At 44.6% G+C, this 16,734-nt stretch overlaps 1 protein-coding gene across 1 annotated transcript in view; it reads right to left on the reverse strand.

Moving 5' to 3' along the window:
- Positions 1–3,618: 3,618 nt before the first annotated feature.
- NT5M (5',3'-nucleotidase, mitochondrial) overlaps positions 3,619–16,734 on the reverse strand; it is a 217,222-nt gene continuing 204,106 nt past the window's right edge. Inside the window, exon 5 of the mRNA XM_069645732.1 lies at positions 3,619–15,873. Within this exon, the coding sequence (XP_069501833.1) occupies positions 15,704–15,873 (170 nt within the window). The 3' untranslated portion in view covers positions 3,619–15,703. The remainder of the gene's footprint in view (positions 15,874–16,734) is intronic.

Here is a 16,734-nt window from a genome sequence, read left to right on the forward strand (position 1 = left end):
GAATTTAGAAGTGTGCCCAAGATCCTCTGTGAAAGTTGCATTTAGAAGTGTGCCCAATAGCCACTCTGTGAAAGTTGCATTTAGAAGTGTGCCCAATACCCACTCTGTGAAATTGCATTAAGAAGTGTGCCCAATAGACACTCTGGAAAGTTGCATTTAGAAATGTGCCCAATAGACACTCTGGAAAGATGCATTTTGAAATGTGCCCAATAGACACTCTGGAAAGTTGCATTTTGAAGTATGCCCAATAAGCTCGCTGTGAATTTAGTAGTGTCCCCAATAACCACTCTGTGAAAGTTGCACTTAGAAGGGTGCCCAATACCCCCTCTGTGAAATTTAGAAGTGTACCCAATTACCCAATAACCTCTATGAGAGTTACATTTAGAAGTGTGCCCAATAGCCCCTCTGGTAAATTGAATTTAGAAATGTTACCAATAGCCTCGCTGGAAAATTGATTTTAATAGTGCGCCCAATAGCCTCTCTGTGGAAAATTGAATTTAGATATGGGCCCAATATCCTCTGTGAAAGCTGCATTTAGAAGTATGCCCAATAGCCACGCTTTGAAAGTTGTATTTAGAAGTGCTACCAATAGCATCTGTGAAAGTTGATTATAGAAGTGTATCCAATAGACACTCTGGAAAGTTGCACTTAGAAGTTTGCCCAATAGCCTCTCTGGAAACTTGAATTTAGAAGTGTGCCCAGTAGATGCTCTGTGAAAATTGCATTTAGAAGTGTACCCAATAGCCTCTGTGAGAGTTACATTTAGAAGTGTGCCAAATAGCCTCTCTGATAAATTGAATTTAGAAGTGTACCCAATAGCCTCTGTGTGGAAAATTGTACTTAGAAGTTTCGCCCAGTAGCCTCTCTGGGAAAGTTGCATTTAGAAGTTTGCACATTGAAAAAGCATATAACCCATCATATCACACCACCACGCTTACTCTCTCCTTTACATCACCACTCAACTAGAACACAGAGATACAATGACACCATTCGGTATAACTGTTCTCATACAAACATCTGCCGCTTACTCCACATCATTCTATGTAAACACTGCTGGTCTCACACCCCCAGCCAGGCGTTTTCCTCAGGCCTAACGCAGCCACATTCGTTCCGGATAAATCCTGCCAGAACGAACACATTCTCCTGATCTCTCAACCACCACACCTACCGATAAGAAGCAGCTATTACACAAGTACCGCACGAGCTGCACACATATCCGGTGCTCACACGCACCTTTTTGACTCTCCCTACTCTCTCTACTGATCTGAACTGCGGTTCCCAAGGGCGTTCAACCTACCAGCGCCTTCAGACCATACCAATGGTATATAAGGCGCTATATAAGTGCAAAATAACATAACATAACATAACATAATTACAGAAACCTCTTTTCACACAGAAGTTGATGAATGTATGCCATCTCAACAGTACGAAGCGTGCAAGCTTGAAATGCTGTACTCATACGGGTACGGCACTTCAAGCTTGCACGCGTCAGCACTGTACCGACAGCACTTATGTTGAGGTCGCTGCTGCCTCGGCTGTGGATCTGAACACCAATAATATTGCCACGCAATCTCAACGCTCCAACTCAAAGTAGCTGGAACTGAATTACGGGATTCATGCTTTTTGGGACTGAAGTAGGAATTACTGTGTGAAGCACAGGTACACCTGCTAGTACTACATATAAGAACATTAAGTAATTCTAATATTTGCAAGTACTGTAATGATGATGGAACCTTAAGGCACAGATTCATTCATTGTCAAACTTTCCAATCAACTAAGGAACAAATGTTTGGGAATATTGTACATGAAATAGGTCGGATAAACAAGGATGCGTTTTGGAGAAGACATTTGAGTGGCAGCAACAGGGCTTTGTTAATTGTGACGGTAACATTTTTAAAGGTTTTGAAATTCATTGAGGATTTTTAGAGAATGCAGATTTTAGGTTTGGAGACTGGGTGTTAATAATCTATTGCATGTAAACATTAAGATTAATTTGGATGCATTGAAATTATTTCTTGTAGTGTGATTTTATTGTCTAATGTTTATATATAAGGTTTATTTAAACCAATAAAATGAAGAAAAACAAATTATATTAATACGTGTTATTTAAAATGTTTTAAATCTATCGGTACTCACTGATGCAGTCATATTTAATTATTTGGCTGTGACAATTCCTCCTAGTAGCGTTACAATGGTAGCCCTGGGCTGCAAAGCCCTTTACGCTCCTGTTAGCAGGCTAAAGGTTCAAGACAACAAATTGAATCACAAAGTAAGCCCCCTTTCTTATTCAAACTGCTTCGTTCATTTCCATAATTTCTGCTTCTTAGACAAGCCAAAACAGTGTCCTTGCTTGTGGCTCTTCAAATCTGTTGTCACAACACACATCACGAGCCTTGGGAGGATAGCCCAAGGGCAACGCGTTCGTCTTGGAAGCAAGACGGCGCAAAGCAACACAGGTTTCGACACAGGTTTGATCCCTGAGTTCGCGCTTAGAAAACTTTGGGTATTAAATGCGTTATAAATAACCCATTACAATTACTACCAACAACAGGCTTGTCATACAATGATGCCAAGCAGGTGCCCTTATCACAGTTTCTTTTGTTGTGGGTCTTGACATTACAGCAGTACACTTCTGGGCTCACAACAATTTGCATTCCGAGTCTATGGAAGCAGGCAGTGCTTGAATTGCATCTTTTAGCTGTTTAGTTGTTAAACAATACCCATATTAGTTCAAAGATTAGCTTGTTGCACATGAGCATGCCAAAGAAAACCCCCAGATGAAATAAATATGGCTTAAGTTGCAGGGACTGCTGCCATAGGCTCATTTGTATTCTGTGCAGGCCCAACCCATCATCAACCTCTGGCTACACCACTGGGTCAGCTTAACACCTTACTTCCACATAAAGCTGAAGGATCTCTTTCACATGCCAAGAAGCTCTTATATGAGCAGAAACATGAGCCTGGATTTCTCTTGGCTAGGTTTTCCAAACCCCAACTTAATAAAAGATACATACACACCCTCAATTTAGGCAGCGGAAAAGAGGCACATATTGCAAGGGGGGAAAGGGCAGAAATCCAACACTTCTATGAGATCCTCTACAGGACCTCCCATTTGGATCTGGCAGAGCAAAACACATATTTATTTATGCGAGGTGCAAAGGCCTATTCTTTTAGAGACCCAAAGTGATAAGCTTGAAAGACCTATAGGGGAAACTGAGGTATCAGCGTCTATTTTTAAAGCTCAATCTGAATAAGAGCCTGGGACCTGACGGATACACACCGCCTTGTTCTGAAAATGCTTGCTGGGACACTTGTTGCAACCCAAACAAGATTATGTAATGTCTTTAGGGCAGAAGGGCAATCATCGGACTCCATGAACCTCTTTGATATTTCTGTTGCAGCCAAACCAGCCCAAGACCCAAATGCTTTTCCTCTTTTAGACCCATTACGCTCAATAACCATGACAGGAATTAATTCTGTAGGGATTTGGTGGGTTCCAAAGGATTTCTAGCACGAAATTCGTTCACTCCAGAATTCATTTTGCAGGGTAATGAAACACTCCAAACACACACCACCTGAGCAATCTGATGAGGCAGAAACACAAACCTTGGACAAAGATGGAGTGAAAGGAATATTTATTGCCAGGAACATCGAGGTAAGTGTCAAAAGGGAGCAAAAGTGGCAACACCCTGTACATGAACATACCCCGTCTGTCTGTGAATCAGAGAATCATCCGCAGACAGGTGGGTGCACTGAACGTGCATTGTGCGCATTAAACAATAAACAACGAAGAGAGCCCAAAACATAAACCTACAGAACATTAACATGCACTTCAAACTTTGTTTTTCTTAAATTTTAATATAGTGCTTTCAACATGTGTACAAAGAACAAAATGTTATATACATAGCTATGTGTTTATATTTCTATCTATATATATCTATACTCGTTTGAATAATGCATAACCTAAATGATATGACTGGTGTTTCACAATTGAATCATGTTTCACATTTGTGTTATCGGAACTTTAAAATAATGTCTAAGGGATCTGACGGAGCGAGTGAATTTGAAAAGTGTTATTGCCCACCTCGAGTTGCATCATAGTCAATTAAACGGCACAAGGTGGTAATTGTGGTCAAAAGCATCGATAAGTAAACAAGATATGCCTTCCAACAAATATTTTGAGAGAAGTAAACATTGTCTATGGCGCCGTACATGGGGGCATGCTGCGTGTGTGCCCACATGAAGGGCGCAGCAACGCATAGCACGCAACGTGAAGTCTACTTTGCAGCCGCTGTTATATAGGCCCATTCACGGTGTTACAGTAAGTTCAATGGATATTCTCTCCAGTGTCATGTTCCAGTGGACATCCCTGCAGCCTCTGCTGTGCAGGGAGCATCCAGCTATCCAAGGGCCCCCCAGTTGGCGCAAGACATGTGTATGTTTCTGGGCGGTGGTAATATGGAGCAATTAAGAAGTTGCAATGAAATATAGGAGGACCATAAAATTGATACCATGAGCACAATAGATACAGAAACAAACACAAAAAAAGGCAATATAGTGCACAGGTGGAAGCACCACAAGGCCATGTAAGCGGGAACGGTGCACTGCAAAATCGCACCTAACATGAAGTGGGAGAAGGTTAATTTCTGACAGCATATATCCTAGCTATGGCTCGCTTTCCTCATGCTTCCCATCATGCACTCCCAGATCCTGCGCTCCCTCACATAAAACGATTCAGTCCTTAACTGCTTATATTGTCATGGCTACACAAGGCAAGGCGCACAAAGCGCTCACAAAAATGCAGGCAGCCCTACTAGAAATTCCCATCTACAAGTCACAAATGGTTTGTGCTGGATCTACTTGCCGGAATTTGAGTTTTTGGACAGCTACTGAAACAATCTGAAGAGCATTTCAGTTGCACCTCATGGCACCTTTTTTTGTCTGTTTTGTTCGGCTAATTTCCTTTAACCAGTAGCCTTCGCTTGTTTTCTAAGCAGGACATGCCTAGTCCAAAGTGCAACACCTCGAAAAAGGACGCAGAATCCAGCAGCAACCAGGTGCAGATTGACAAACGATTTTCCGTCAAGGAAGGGATTATGGGGCCATAGTCAGTGCAAAACCTCCAGCCAAACTACATCTTATTTACAAAGAGATACGCAGTGGCGTCACTAGAGGGGTGCCTGGGGTGGCCCAGAACCCCTCCTCTGAAATCCTGGGGCCCCCCTTGTACCACCCCTACCTCAGCTGGGTTACTTTCTCTGTGCTGTCTGCAGTGCTGTGTCTGCCAGCACAGCCCACACACACACAGGGCCGCAATCAATACTGCCACACAACAATGAAGAGCTGTTAAGTTCTCCCTGCAGCCAACAGCAGCCTCTCCAATTACAATATAGTGTATGAGAGCGCTAATGATGGGTCATTAGTGACTTAATGGTTTAGTGCCTACATTCTGATTGGAGGGGAGCTGCAGTGGGGTGTTAGTTGGTGTGCACAAAAGATTCTCTGCAGAAGTGCTTCTGATGTCACACATTGCCCTTTTATACATACATGCCAACCCTCCCGATTTAGGCGGGAGACTCCCGATTAAGGCGGGAGACTCAAGATTATTTCATTAAAAACAGTACTATTTGTTACTGTCTCCCACCTAAAATAACAATATCCCCAATGTATTCCGATGGGGAAAATGCATTCTCCCAATTTCGGTGCAGAAATTTCCCTCTCAGGGGCTGCAGAATGTTGTCAAGTCTGTTTTATAGGCGGCCCCTACTTTTGTCTGTGGCCCCCTCTGCGCCCCTCCTAAATTTGATTCCTGGCGACGCCAGTGGAGATACCGTACAGCTAAAATAGACGTCTCCTGGCCCCTACCCGGCCTCATGGGAAATGCACATGTCCCATTAGTTTCAGTTATGTACCCACGATTCTGTGCAAGATGTCCTCATGAGGACAGGGCCGTGATGCAGTCTATGGAACCGCGCAGCTCCGAGAAAACGAGCACTAGTACACGTGACAGCGTGCCCCGTGATCGCATGCGTGGGAAATGCTTCATTCTGATTGGCTGTTCTGGAGAATGGGGCTTACAATGAGCAGTAATTACAGAAATTATCCCACCATCGATGAGCAGGTAATTGAACTGGACTGTCAAAGACTTGTAAAGAAAGTCTTTTTTTTAAAAAAATCTCTAAAATTAAAGCTCAGCTTTTGAATTTGCGTCGCATGTCAAAAAGCTTGTTTACTCGGGGCTTAATGCAGGGTAATTTGCTTCACTGCACACTGACTGGATCATATGTACTTCTCACGCCATCCCTTTCATTACTACTGAAGTCCCGAATCTGAGCTCGGCAGAACAATGGTGTTGGAAGCTGACATTCTGCCCTCCAGTTTCCAGCACCATCTTTCTGCGGTGGTTGGAAGGATTCCAGGGGGGGAGGGGGCTGTCGAAGCTGCTGAAATCTATGGTTGTGGGTGCAGCGTGTGCACCAGGGACACTGTGAGGATTTCCCAAAAGTCTGCCACTTTTCTTATTGAGGTTTCAGTACATCAGAAAAGCGGGATTGCCTTCTGGGAAATGACTTCAACATTAAAGAAAACGTGTCCAGTAGATGTTCATGGCACCTCAGAAGCGCACATGGACAACCCGAGCTTTGCAAGGAGAATCCCCCATGATGGTGCCTACCTAACATTAATGCATAGCTCTCAACCATTTGTGTCGGGAAAGCGGGTGAAATCACCCGATTTTGTTTTTGGCGGGTGAGACGCCCATAGGCATGAATGGGCATGCAGGAGGCTTGGCGGGTGAGTCAGCCCTTTACAAGGCGGGTGACACCCGCCAAAAGCGTGTGAGTTGAGAGCTATGTTAATGACTGTTGCTAAGGCTTTTGTTGTGAAGCGGAAAATCAGGTACATGCAAAAGTCAAGGTTGTGATGCCTGGCAGCCACATTCTCTTTTTTAACAGAATATGGTTTTGAGGAAAGTGTTGTTCCCCCATGGAACAACACTTTTCTCTTTTTATATGTACCTCAGAATCAGGCCGAGTGGTGGAAGCGTTTACCTCGCATGCAAAAGCCAAGGTTGTAATGTCTGGCAGCCACGTTCTCTTTTTAACAGAATATGGTTTTAAGAAAAGTGTTGTTCCCTAATGGAACAACACTTTTCTCTTTTTACATGCACCTCAGAATCATACCGAGTGATGGAAGCATTTACCTCATGGAGCAGGATAGTATCATCACTTTTCAGAGCTAGCGTGCTCTCTTTTTTATTTTTAGCTTTACACTAATTGTCACAGTATATGGGGAACCCCAGGGCTCCCAGTTAGCAGCTTAGTAACCAAGGCACAGTGTGACCAAAGTATTTTGTCAAAGATCACACAGCATGTCTAGAGACTGAGTTGGGAATTGTACTCTCAATTCTCAGACTCAAAACTCGTGGCTTGCCAGCTCTGTTAGAAGGCGATGAAACAAGGACTAAATTAAAGGTGCCCTGGGGCAGACACAAGGAATTCTTCAATGTGGACACGTGAGGGGGGAAAAAGTAGGAGCCCGCGTAGGGCAGAAGGCCTTGTGGTAAATAGGATAGAAGGCTGATTGGGTGGGGCACGGGGTGGCTTTCTCTGCTCTCTTTTCTGCGTCTGTGGGGTCAGGAAATAGATTCAACACAGCTGGCCTAATAGACATAGTTATGTTTCCACATGGCTTAGTCACACTCTTTCAGTTCACGCAGGTGGGCCCTCCTGCGAGCAACCAGGTGCATTAGCTGATGTGCCAGAGTAGCCATTCGTACAGATGTGTTGCAATAGAACTCATCGAGAAACAGGGTGACCCGGCCGCTGAGGGTTTCCGAAGACACCTATTCCGCAGGCAGGGCTTGATCAAATTGAACTAAAGCCCCAGACAGAGCAATGGGATTGTCAACTGTCATGTACGATTAGTACACCCAGTCCCATTCCCGCTAATCTTTGCGTCATTTTCCCTAAGTCTAAAAGAATTGGAAGGCAAAAAAAACAAAACAAGACTTGCTCAGCTGTTCATACCTGACTTGGCGAGCAACACAAGATCTCTTAAGCGGATCTCAATGGCTTGACATCAAAAACTGGGGGAACCTCTGCCAGTGTTGGCTACACCCCAGTAGTAAATACTACATGAAATTTAAACAAAATAAAGAATATTCTTCAGTCTTCTTGTCTGCGTGCTCCATCCATTGGAGTGGCTCTACCATCATAAGTACTCGAGTGGCAGAATACGTAGCCGAAGCATTTGGGACTGCTTGTCCTTCAACAGGGCGATCTTTGACATCAAGCGGAGCCTATACCAGTAGGATCGCGCAGCCTATACCGGTAACATCGCGCAGCCTATACCGGTAAGATTGACAGAAGGAAGCATCTTACCAATATTAAAGAATATTCTCAACTTTGTTTACATTTACTGTAGTATTTACTACTAGGGTGTAACCAACACTCGCAGAGGTTCTCCCAGTTTCGGATGTTTCGTCTTTTTCCAGAATAGTGCAATTCAGTTTTCGGTGACCGCCAAATGATACGCAAAGACTACTTAAGGATTTTTTTCAAAGAGTGTTGTAAGGTGGGGCCCGCTTCCTTCTACATATTTAGATCTCAATGGGTTGTCAAAGGACAGTCCAGACCTGGAAACCCTACCGAAAACCAGCAACCTGCCCCAGTAGCACATATGCGACACACCTCAGGTGGCTGGGCCATGGACAACCTTGTCAATCAATAGACAAAGCTCTTTGCTGCAAATGGCTCCCAGAGTAAACTGTGCGCAACCACAGCCTTTTCAAAATGTCAGATCCTCCTACTCCTTGGAGGTCACAGCAGCAGATTAAGAAGTTCGGAATCATCTGCTGGGGTGTCAAGACGGCAGGAAGAGGCATTTTCTCTCCAAGTAGGGTACACCCAGTGCCTCAAACGCATATGCCTGCAGCTCCACCCCTGTTGCTATCCCTCTTCACCCCCTGCAATGAAGGTAGGTCCATGGGCCAGCGCGTAGGGTAGAAAAGGGACACAGCAGGATCCGACACAACATAAATTAGACACAAGTAGCTATCATCTACGGGGTGTATTCCACCTCTGGGTTCCGAGTGACATCATAGATAAGTCATGCTTCGCTCTTCTTACCTATGTGATGTAATTCCGACCCCCTCCGTGGAATACACCCCTCCCTGCACTTGATAGCAACCTATATAACGAGCCATATTTTTGGTAGGAAGACTAAACAGAAATAAAGAAAACTTAATCCCTAAAAGGGGATGGCTTTAGAGAGTAGACCGAGGTTTCACTGCTTCTGTTGCACAATTGCATAAGGCTTTCCAAGCGGCAGAGTACATTAAAACAACCCTGTGCCCGTCAATCCGAGTCAAGGGCTCTTGTAACCACTCCGATTGTAATAGAATCTCACACCCGGGAAGGATGCTTGAACGCCATGCACCGGCGGACTCGCTGCTAACACTAGTTCTTTAGCACACAGACCAATTTTCTGTTGAAAGCGATAGTCAATAGGTTTTGTTTGCGGCTTTTCATTAGAGGCACTAAACAATGGGGTAGATTGGACAAGCCCTCCAACCAGGGAGCCACCTGCCCTGCCAGCACGTGCTCCTGGCCGCGTGAGTCAGCAATGTTCAGACACATGCAGCATAATTGCGGATGTTCCAGGGGTACCCCACAAGGAAGACTGTGTGCATACAGCCCCTCAAACAAACGAGGTGGGCGATTGAAGAGGGCATCTCGCAGGTCAAAGCAACCTGATAGCAGAAATCAAATAGGACTTCAGGGCAATCACCAATGCATATGTGCAGTGGCACATGGACAAGCTCCGGCACGTGGCTGTAGGGAGGGAGCGGTCTGCTAGGGCGACTTACTTTTTGCATGTAGCCAGGCCCTTCAGAATAGAGCGCTGCCTTTTCTATGGCCTGACGTCATGCGGATCACTATTGGACAGACCTGCTTTTTAGCCCAGCACATTCTGAATGTTGGGAACTAAAGTATCCCTTTTCATATTATAAATTTTGACCTACAAGTTAGTGTCATTAATGTTGTTGGCTCAAACAAGTGGCTAGTAACCTTCTTGACATGGGGCCAGTTGGGGGGCTATGCTTGCAAAATTAACTCTCAAAATTAGGGCTAGCCCTCTGAAACTATGGAAACAGGTTTTATTTTCAAAAACCTCAAATATTGGGGTGATCACTGGGAAAGTACCAAGCTCCCAACTGACTCTGTCGAAAAACCCTGCATATGCATTTGCTAAGAAATATTGTGCGAGATCCCAAGATGAGCCACACCAGGTGTGAATAGTTCCTTTGTCCTAATTTAATTCTGGGTTATATGTGATTTTACCGACCATAATTACAGAGTGGTACATTTCATCACAGTCAAAACAGGCCCCTCAACCACCCGATTTTACACCCTTATAACGCCACCCCAACCCCATCCCAACCTATTTTAACCCCTTACCCACTACCCTTTATATGTGTATTTAATCTTTTCGATGTTATTGTCCACTCTGTTATGTACCACTCTGCAATGGTCGCAATAAAACGACTGTGTACCGAAATTCTGACACTTGTAGGCTTCCAGCCCATGCAATCTAGGGAAGATCCATAGAAAAAGTGTCAACTTGTTCAAAGGAACATTTTGCGAATTCTGAAAAAGGCAAATCTTGAAAATGCGAAGTTAAGATTGGGAGCTCCTTGTGAGATGCCCACATGCATACGCGCAGAAGACGCGTACACCAAAACGCATCTAGAACTTAAAGCAGGGCTGCCAGGTGTTTGCGAACATGAGACGGATATTAGGAAAGCCCGGGATGGCTTAGAGTGTCGTACGCACAAGAGCTGCAGTCCCCGAACATATGACAAGTTCCGGGGATGGTCCAGGGGGCCTCTTTATTCAGGAGATCCAAGGGAATCTTTGTTTTGAAGCGCGCCCGGCAGTCGAGATTTCTTTGACTTTTAGCTCCTTTTCTTTCAACCATCTACATATATTTACATATATATATATATATATATATATATGTATGTAGATATCTATATATAAAAAACGATTATTTACTGACATTGAAAATATCAATGCTCCACAACTGCCTTTTGTTTTGAAGGAACATTTAGCTCACTTATTTTTTTGTAGCGTTTACATAAAAAAATAAGCATGTTTTTCCGCCACAAATAACCCATGTTAAATAATTTAATTTAAATTATTTAATTCGTATCTGTATATCCCTATTAGTAACAAGCGGTGTCACAAAGAGGTCCAACGTATTGCTTTTCCAGCTACAATCCTTTTGCGCCAAAATCTTTGACGCTACTCACAATTTAACGGAGGGGCGGCAGCCATTTCTTTGGTTGGTTGGATAAAATCACTACTCCAGTAGCAACATCCAGGCCCTTCATTGCATTCCTTTCAGCACTGCAGGGGTTCCAAAGCATTTTAGGGGTTACTTTGGTCTAGGGTCTTCCCACTTTCTGCAGCTCTGTGTCTATGGTGGGCTCACGGGCCACACAGGGTGACCAAGGGGGTCATGGTAGGCCCAGCTCCCAAGATAATAGGCGATCACAGTTGCCAACTGGTCCCCCGCGCCAACATCATGGCCTCATCCAAGCCCTGACCTTTGCATGCCGGGACTTGCAAGCCCACACGTCTAATGGGTTATATGCGATTTTACCGAAGGTCAAATCAGAGTGGTACATTTCAGAATGGCCAAAATACCGAATTGTTTTATTTTTTAATTGGGGGGGTCCCCTCAAACCCTGTTTTTCTACCCTTTTAACCCCACCCCACCCATTTTATCCCCACTACCATATATATATATTTAATGAAAATGTTCTGTATTTTTTGGTATTTTGGCTTTCGGTGAAACTTACCACTATGTTTTATTTTCGGTTAAATGACTGGGTACCGTCTAATGGGGAAAAACCAAATCCACAAGTGCCACCAGGAAAAGTGGTTTTGGAGGGGGAAAAAACAGATTAAGGGGACTCTGATGACGTGTGTCCAGTCGGCAACGAGAGGCGAAAAAAGGAAAAGGAGCCCCAATGAGATCAAAGGAAGTATGGACTTTCTTCCTGGAAGAGGAAGTGCCAGGTCTGCGAGTTTTGGCCACCAGTAGCCCCAAAGGCACCATTGGCTGGCTAACTTTGGCTTCAATTCAACATTAAGAGGTGCATGACCCTAAAGCACAGATTAGCGTAGGCTGAGCCAGGGCAGTGCAAGCATACAGCCAAAGAGCTTACCTGATCAAATGCTAAATGTTTAGGAGAGGAAAAAGTATGTACAAATCAAAATGAATTAAATGAATTCTACGGAACACCGCGAGGCATACTTGAAATATGCGTAGTCTAGCACGGCTCGATAAACGCAAAGCCAACCCTGGCAATCATAACGACTGCCCGTCCTACTATTGACACCTTATTGCGTTGTAAATAATAGGTGTGACTATTGCCCCTCTAAAGGGGTACCCATTTTATCAGCCTCATGAGGATGAAATGGTGCGCCGGCTCGGTTGGGATTTAAACCTGTAACCTATTGCATTATTATTATTATAATAATCATCAGCTTTAATTTAGAGCTCACTTCGGAACTATTGCCCGATAATGTGTTTTTTTTATCACCAATTCAATCCTCTAGGGCGGCTGTGGTGGGCTTGCTGAGTGGGTCATTCAAATATTTATTAGCGGGACTCAACCCACAGAGCCTTCTTACCCACACCACCTGACTAAAACTTAGTCACCAACCTACCTCCATTATGTAATCTGATTGGCAAAGTAAGTGTCAACCTATTTCACGACCATCATACCCAACCTCAAACTCCACGCTCGTATTGAGGACTATCCTCAAATACACCGTGTTCACTCACGCTGGCATGAGCCATCTCATCGTGTGGTAACAATGTGGAAACAGGGATTTGGCCTCCACTCCATGGCCGAAATTGCATAGAAGACCACATTGGCCTTGTGGTTGCGCTAGTGGCCGCCCAGGATGGCCCATGATATTTAGAGCCAACGTGACAAGGGGCCATTTGCACTGAGTTGAATGGCCACTCAATTCCCCAAGCCAAGCACACTGGAATAGCAGGGTATTGAAACACCAGGTCATCCACATAGCAAAGGCAAGGCGTGGGCCCGTACCGGCCATAGGCTAAGTCGGCGGAGAGCTTGCAGCACAAGGGGCCAGCACTGCACCCCCCTTCTCTAAGACCCGAGTGATGCACGAGCAAAGTGGTGGCATCAGGGCCTCTCAGCTAACGGTACCCAGGGTACGAGACACAGGCATGGATGAAAAGGATTGATCAATACCGCTTCGACACAACAACCGTATGCAACTAGCACGAGCAGAAGCAAGTTCCCTAGGAAGCAAGCCATCGGCAAACACGGTACTGCACTGAAATACAGATCCCCTCCCTCATCCATTCTCAGTGACATTTAGTATCCAATGTCATTGGCAAACAGTCACTGAAAATGGCGGCACGTGGCTCCCCATTGGGAGATGGCTGCTAGGCTCCACAAGCCCATGGACAGATGGCCCGCAGAGACCATGTAGAAATCTGGACAGTGCCACTGGTGTTGGAACACCTTCAGCTGAGGGAGATTTACTTAGCATAACCGGGCAGTGGCAAGGACAACCAAAGGAAACTCAATGTCCCACTTCCTACACAAATTTCCATACCTGCCCACCGCCAACCAATCCAAGATAAACTGAGGGGTTTTGCAGAAAGCAACAGTGCATAAGAGCAAGCACTAGCCAAACACCTGGACCACTCATGTGCACAAACACTGTAACTGCTTTCTTAGAAAAGAAGCACACAGATTACCAGTTCCTTTGATCTTTAAAGATGGGTCTTAATCTGGGCACCATCTGGGTGCTCAGTGCCCTACTAAGTAGATGAGCAAGTATGGATCAAGAATACCTTGAAATTAGAAAATACCTGTTCTCATGACTTTTATTAGTCACATGGTTGCTCAGGGAAGCACAATGGCGCAAGGCCGCTCTCCGCTCACATGTATCGGGTGCTAGTTTTCAGGCACGCTTCGGCAGAGTTGGACTTCGCAACAGGTTTGAGGACCTGACATCAGGCAGACCGTGTTTCTGGAGGGGTGCTATCCAAGTTGCACACGTCGTGCAGACCAGAATGCATCTGTGCGGGCGGGGAAGCCAGAGACCAATCACAGCCTCTGACTCATTCTTCCTTTATAGCCCATTCCAGGGATATATATGAGGGTACCTTTCATCCACACCATAGCGATTTAGGGAAAACACCAATGGGGGAAAAACCTTTACATTTCTGATGTTTTTATCAAGTGGGAGACCCTACAAACGCTTAACCGTGTGGAATGCCTGTCGTCAGTGGGCAGATGGTCAAGTATCTATATATTCCCAGCCCCAAAGATTAACAACACTGCCTTGGTACCACAAACAAGATCGGGAATTTCATTATCGGGCCCTGAGTGCTGGGTTCTCCCCCCCCACACCGGTGACTGAGGCACGTAACTTTGAAGAGGAAATTGATCATCAGTTGGCACTGATTATCACAGTTTAACACAGCTGTTCTTTCTTCTTTTGTGCAACTAAAGCCTTAGAGAAAAGAGCTGCTACTTTTCTCGGTTCTGCGCCTTTAGGCGATGCCTACACTTAACCGAAAATCCACAACTGGAAACCAAGTTACCTGACTAACCCCTCCGTTAGAAGGCTCTAGAAGGTTAAAAATACAACAGTAAGCCTTTTGCTCAAAAAGGCCAGGACGGCACCAAAGGCTCCCTCTGACCTAACAATTTAAAGTTAAAGAGGTATGTTTGGACTACCTATAGTTCCTAAATAGTTGGTCTAGCAGTACACATTTACCCCACACATCCCCAGGCAGACTCTCCACTTTCAGTTTCCGGATCATGAATCGTAAACTGCGAAAACTGCTCTTGCTCAACTAGGGCCACTACTTTGCGCAATATTTTGACCCAGAATATAAGGGCCATTGACGATTTTGCTGTTTCGGCAAGGTGGGCAAAGAATGCCCCTCTTTGCAAAGTAAGATGCTGGAACCTACTGTGTGGAGACATTCTTTCTGCAACCAAGAGCTACTGCACCTCTTCCCAAGGCACTAGGTGTACTAGAAAATAATCAGCATGAAAGAACCAAAGGATTGCAGGAAGAGGAATGTCCCAAAATTCACATGTGCAGCCAACAAAACCGCTTCCTTGTTCAACTCCCCCACTGTGTGAAAAGTTTCAGCAGCGAGCACACCTCTGGCAGGCGTCCCCCTGCCTCAGCAGTGAAATCAATCAAGAAACAGCAACATTGAGAGGTGCACCTTTTTCCTGGTATATCTCGCCAATTTATTTCAAGTCAATAATGGGAAAACTGGCCGAAACGCCTCTCACTTCTTCCCAATTTGTCTGGGCCAATCAGCATTCACAAAAGGTTACGGCTCCCACTTTTGACGTTTCTCAAGAAGATTCCAAGCATAACTGGGTCTCAAGTACTCTACTATGTCAGCCATGCACATTTTTTAAAATAGACTCATGTTTATGAGGGGTGTGCTCCTATATTTGAGGTTTTCTGCCTACTGAAAGGTGCAAACTTTCACGGTTCTCACGGCTTAGTTCCTAATAATGTGGGATTTAGTGGCACAGTGTTTCTGTCCATGCAACAAACACAGGGTTTTGGGTAAATTGAGGGGACAATTGGAACACATTTCTCGCACTGTGCTTTTAAGGAGGCTGAAAAGAAGCCTGGGTGCACTGAGGTCGCTTGCTGTCTAAGATTGCTTTCCAGTCGCCAGCCCAAGAGGACAACCTCCTGCACGGCGGAGTCAGTTGGGTGTGCTGATTGTGGCAGGCTGTGAAGAGAATATGCTCCCAACTGGGGTGTGGCTCAGCACCTGTAAAAGAAAAAGAAAAGTCATCCGGGTGCTGTTAAAGACTGTAAAACACAAAGTCCTAATCACCAGCACTCTCCAAAACGCTTGAGATAACATTTGACCATGAGAACATTAATCTTTATTTTTAGAAGCTGGGAGTAAAATGTATTTCGGAGAGTGAAAAACATGTTAGTCTTTCTGGTGCTTGTATCTTCTTACAATCACATGCTTTGTATATTCTGCCATTTAGTGGTTGGTTTTAAGTAGTACAAGTTCATTACTTCCAGATTAAAAGTCGGTTTTGACAGAAGAGTTCCTGTCACCCTATCTCTCTCCAACGTGTGCAGGTTTCCATAAGGACTCTCAGTGACTAGGCCCTTCGATTGTTTGTTTTCTGTAATCTTGCTCTATTAAGAGCTAGTTGTGTTAATGTTAGAGCAAGTGTTTTGTGAAATACCTTCACAGGGAGGCTGGGTTCATGTGATTCTAAACAGATAAAAGCACCAGAAAGACTATTAATGGGTAAGTATAATTTGTCTTTTGTGGCATATGAATCTGTTTAGACATGCACACTTTGCATAGACTAGCAAGCAATGTTTATGGAGATGGGCAAGTTGAAGGCATACCAGTAAACAACTCATAGAGCTCAGCCTGAAGCACTTTCAAACCTGCCATAATATGTATATCTATGCAATAGTGTTGTGTAAAGTGCGGACAACCCGCACATTGCAGCAGGAGGATTCCAGAACAATCCATTGCAAATGCCTTCCGCACTCGTTGGGTGTAAAAGGCGTTTACACTTTTCCAATCATGTAGAGGAAAAGTAAAGTGTAAAAGGAATTTTGCCTTGGTTTTACTCTTTACTTTCACTACGTAGAGGAA

This window comes from Ambystoma mexicanum, chromosome 2p, assembly GCF_040938575.1.
Source record: "Ambystoma mexicanum isolate Mex_15411 chromosome 2p, UKY_AmexF1_1, whole genome shotgun sequence".
Taxonomy (NCBI): domain Eukaryota; kingdom Metazoa; phylum Chordata; class Amphibia; order Caudata; family Ambystomatidae; genus Ambystoma; species Ambystoma mexicanum.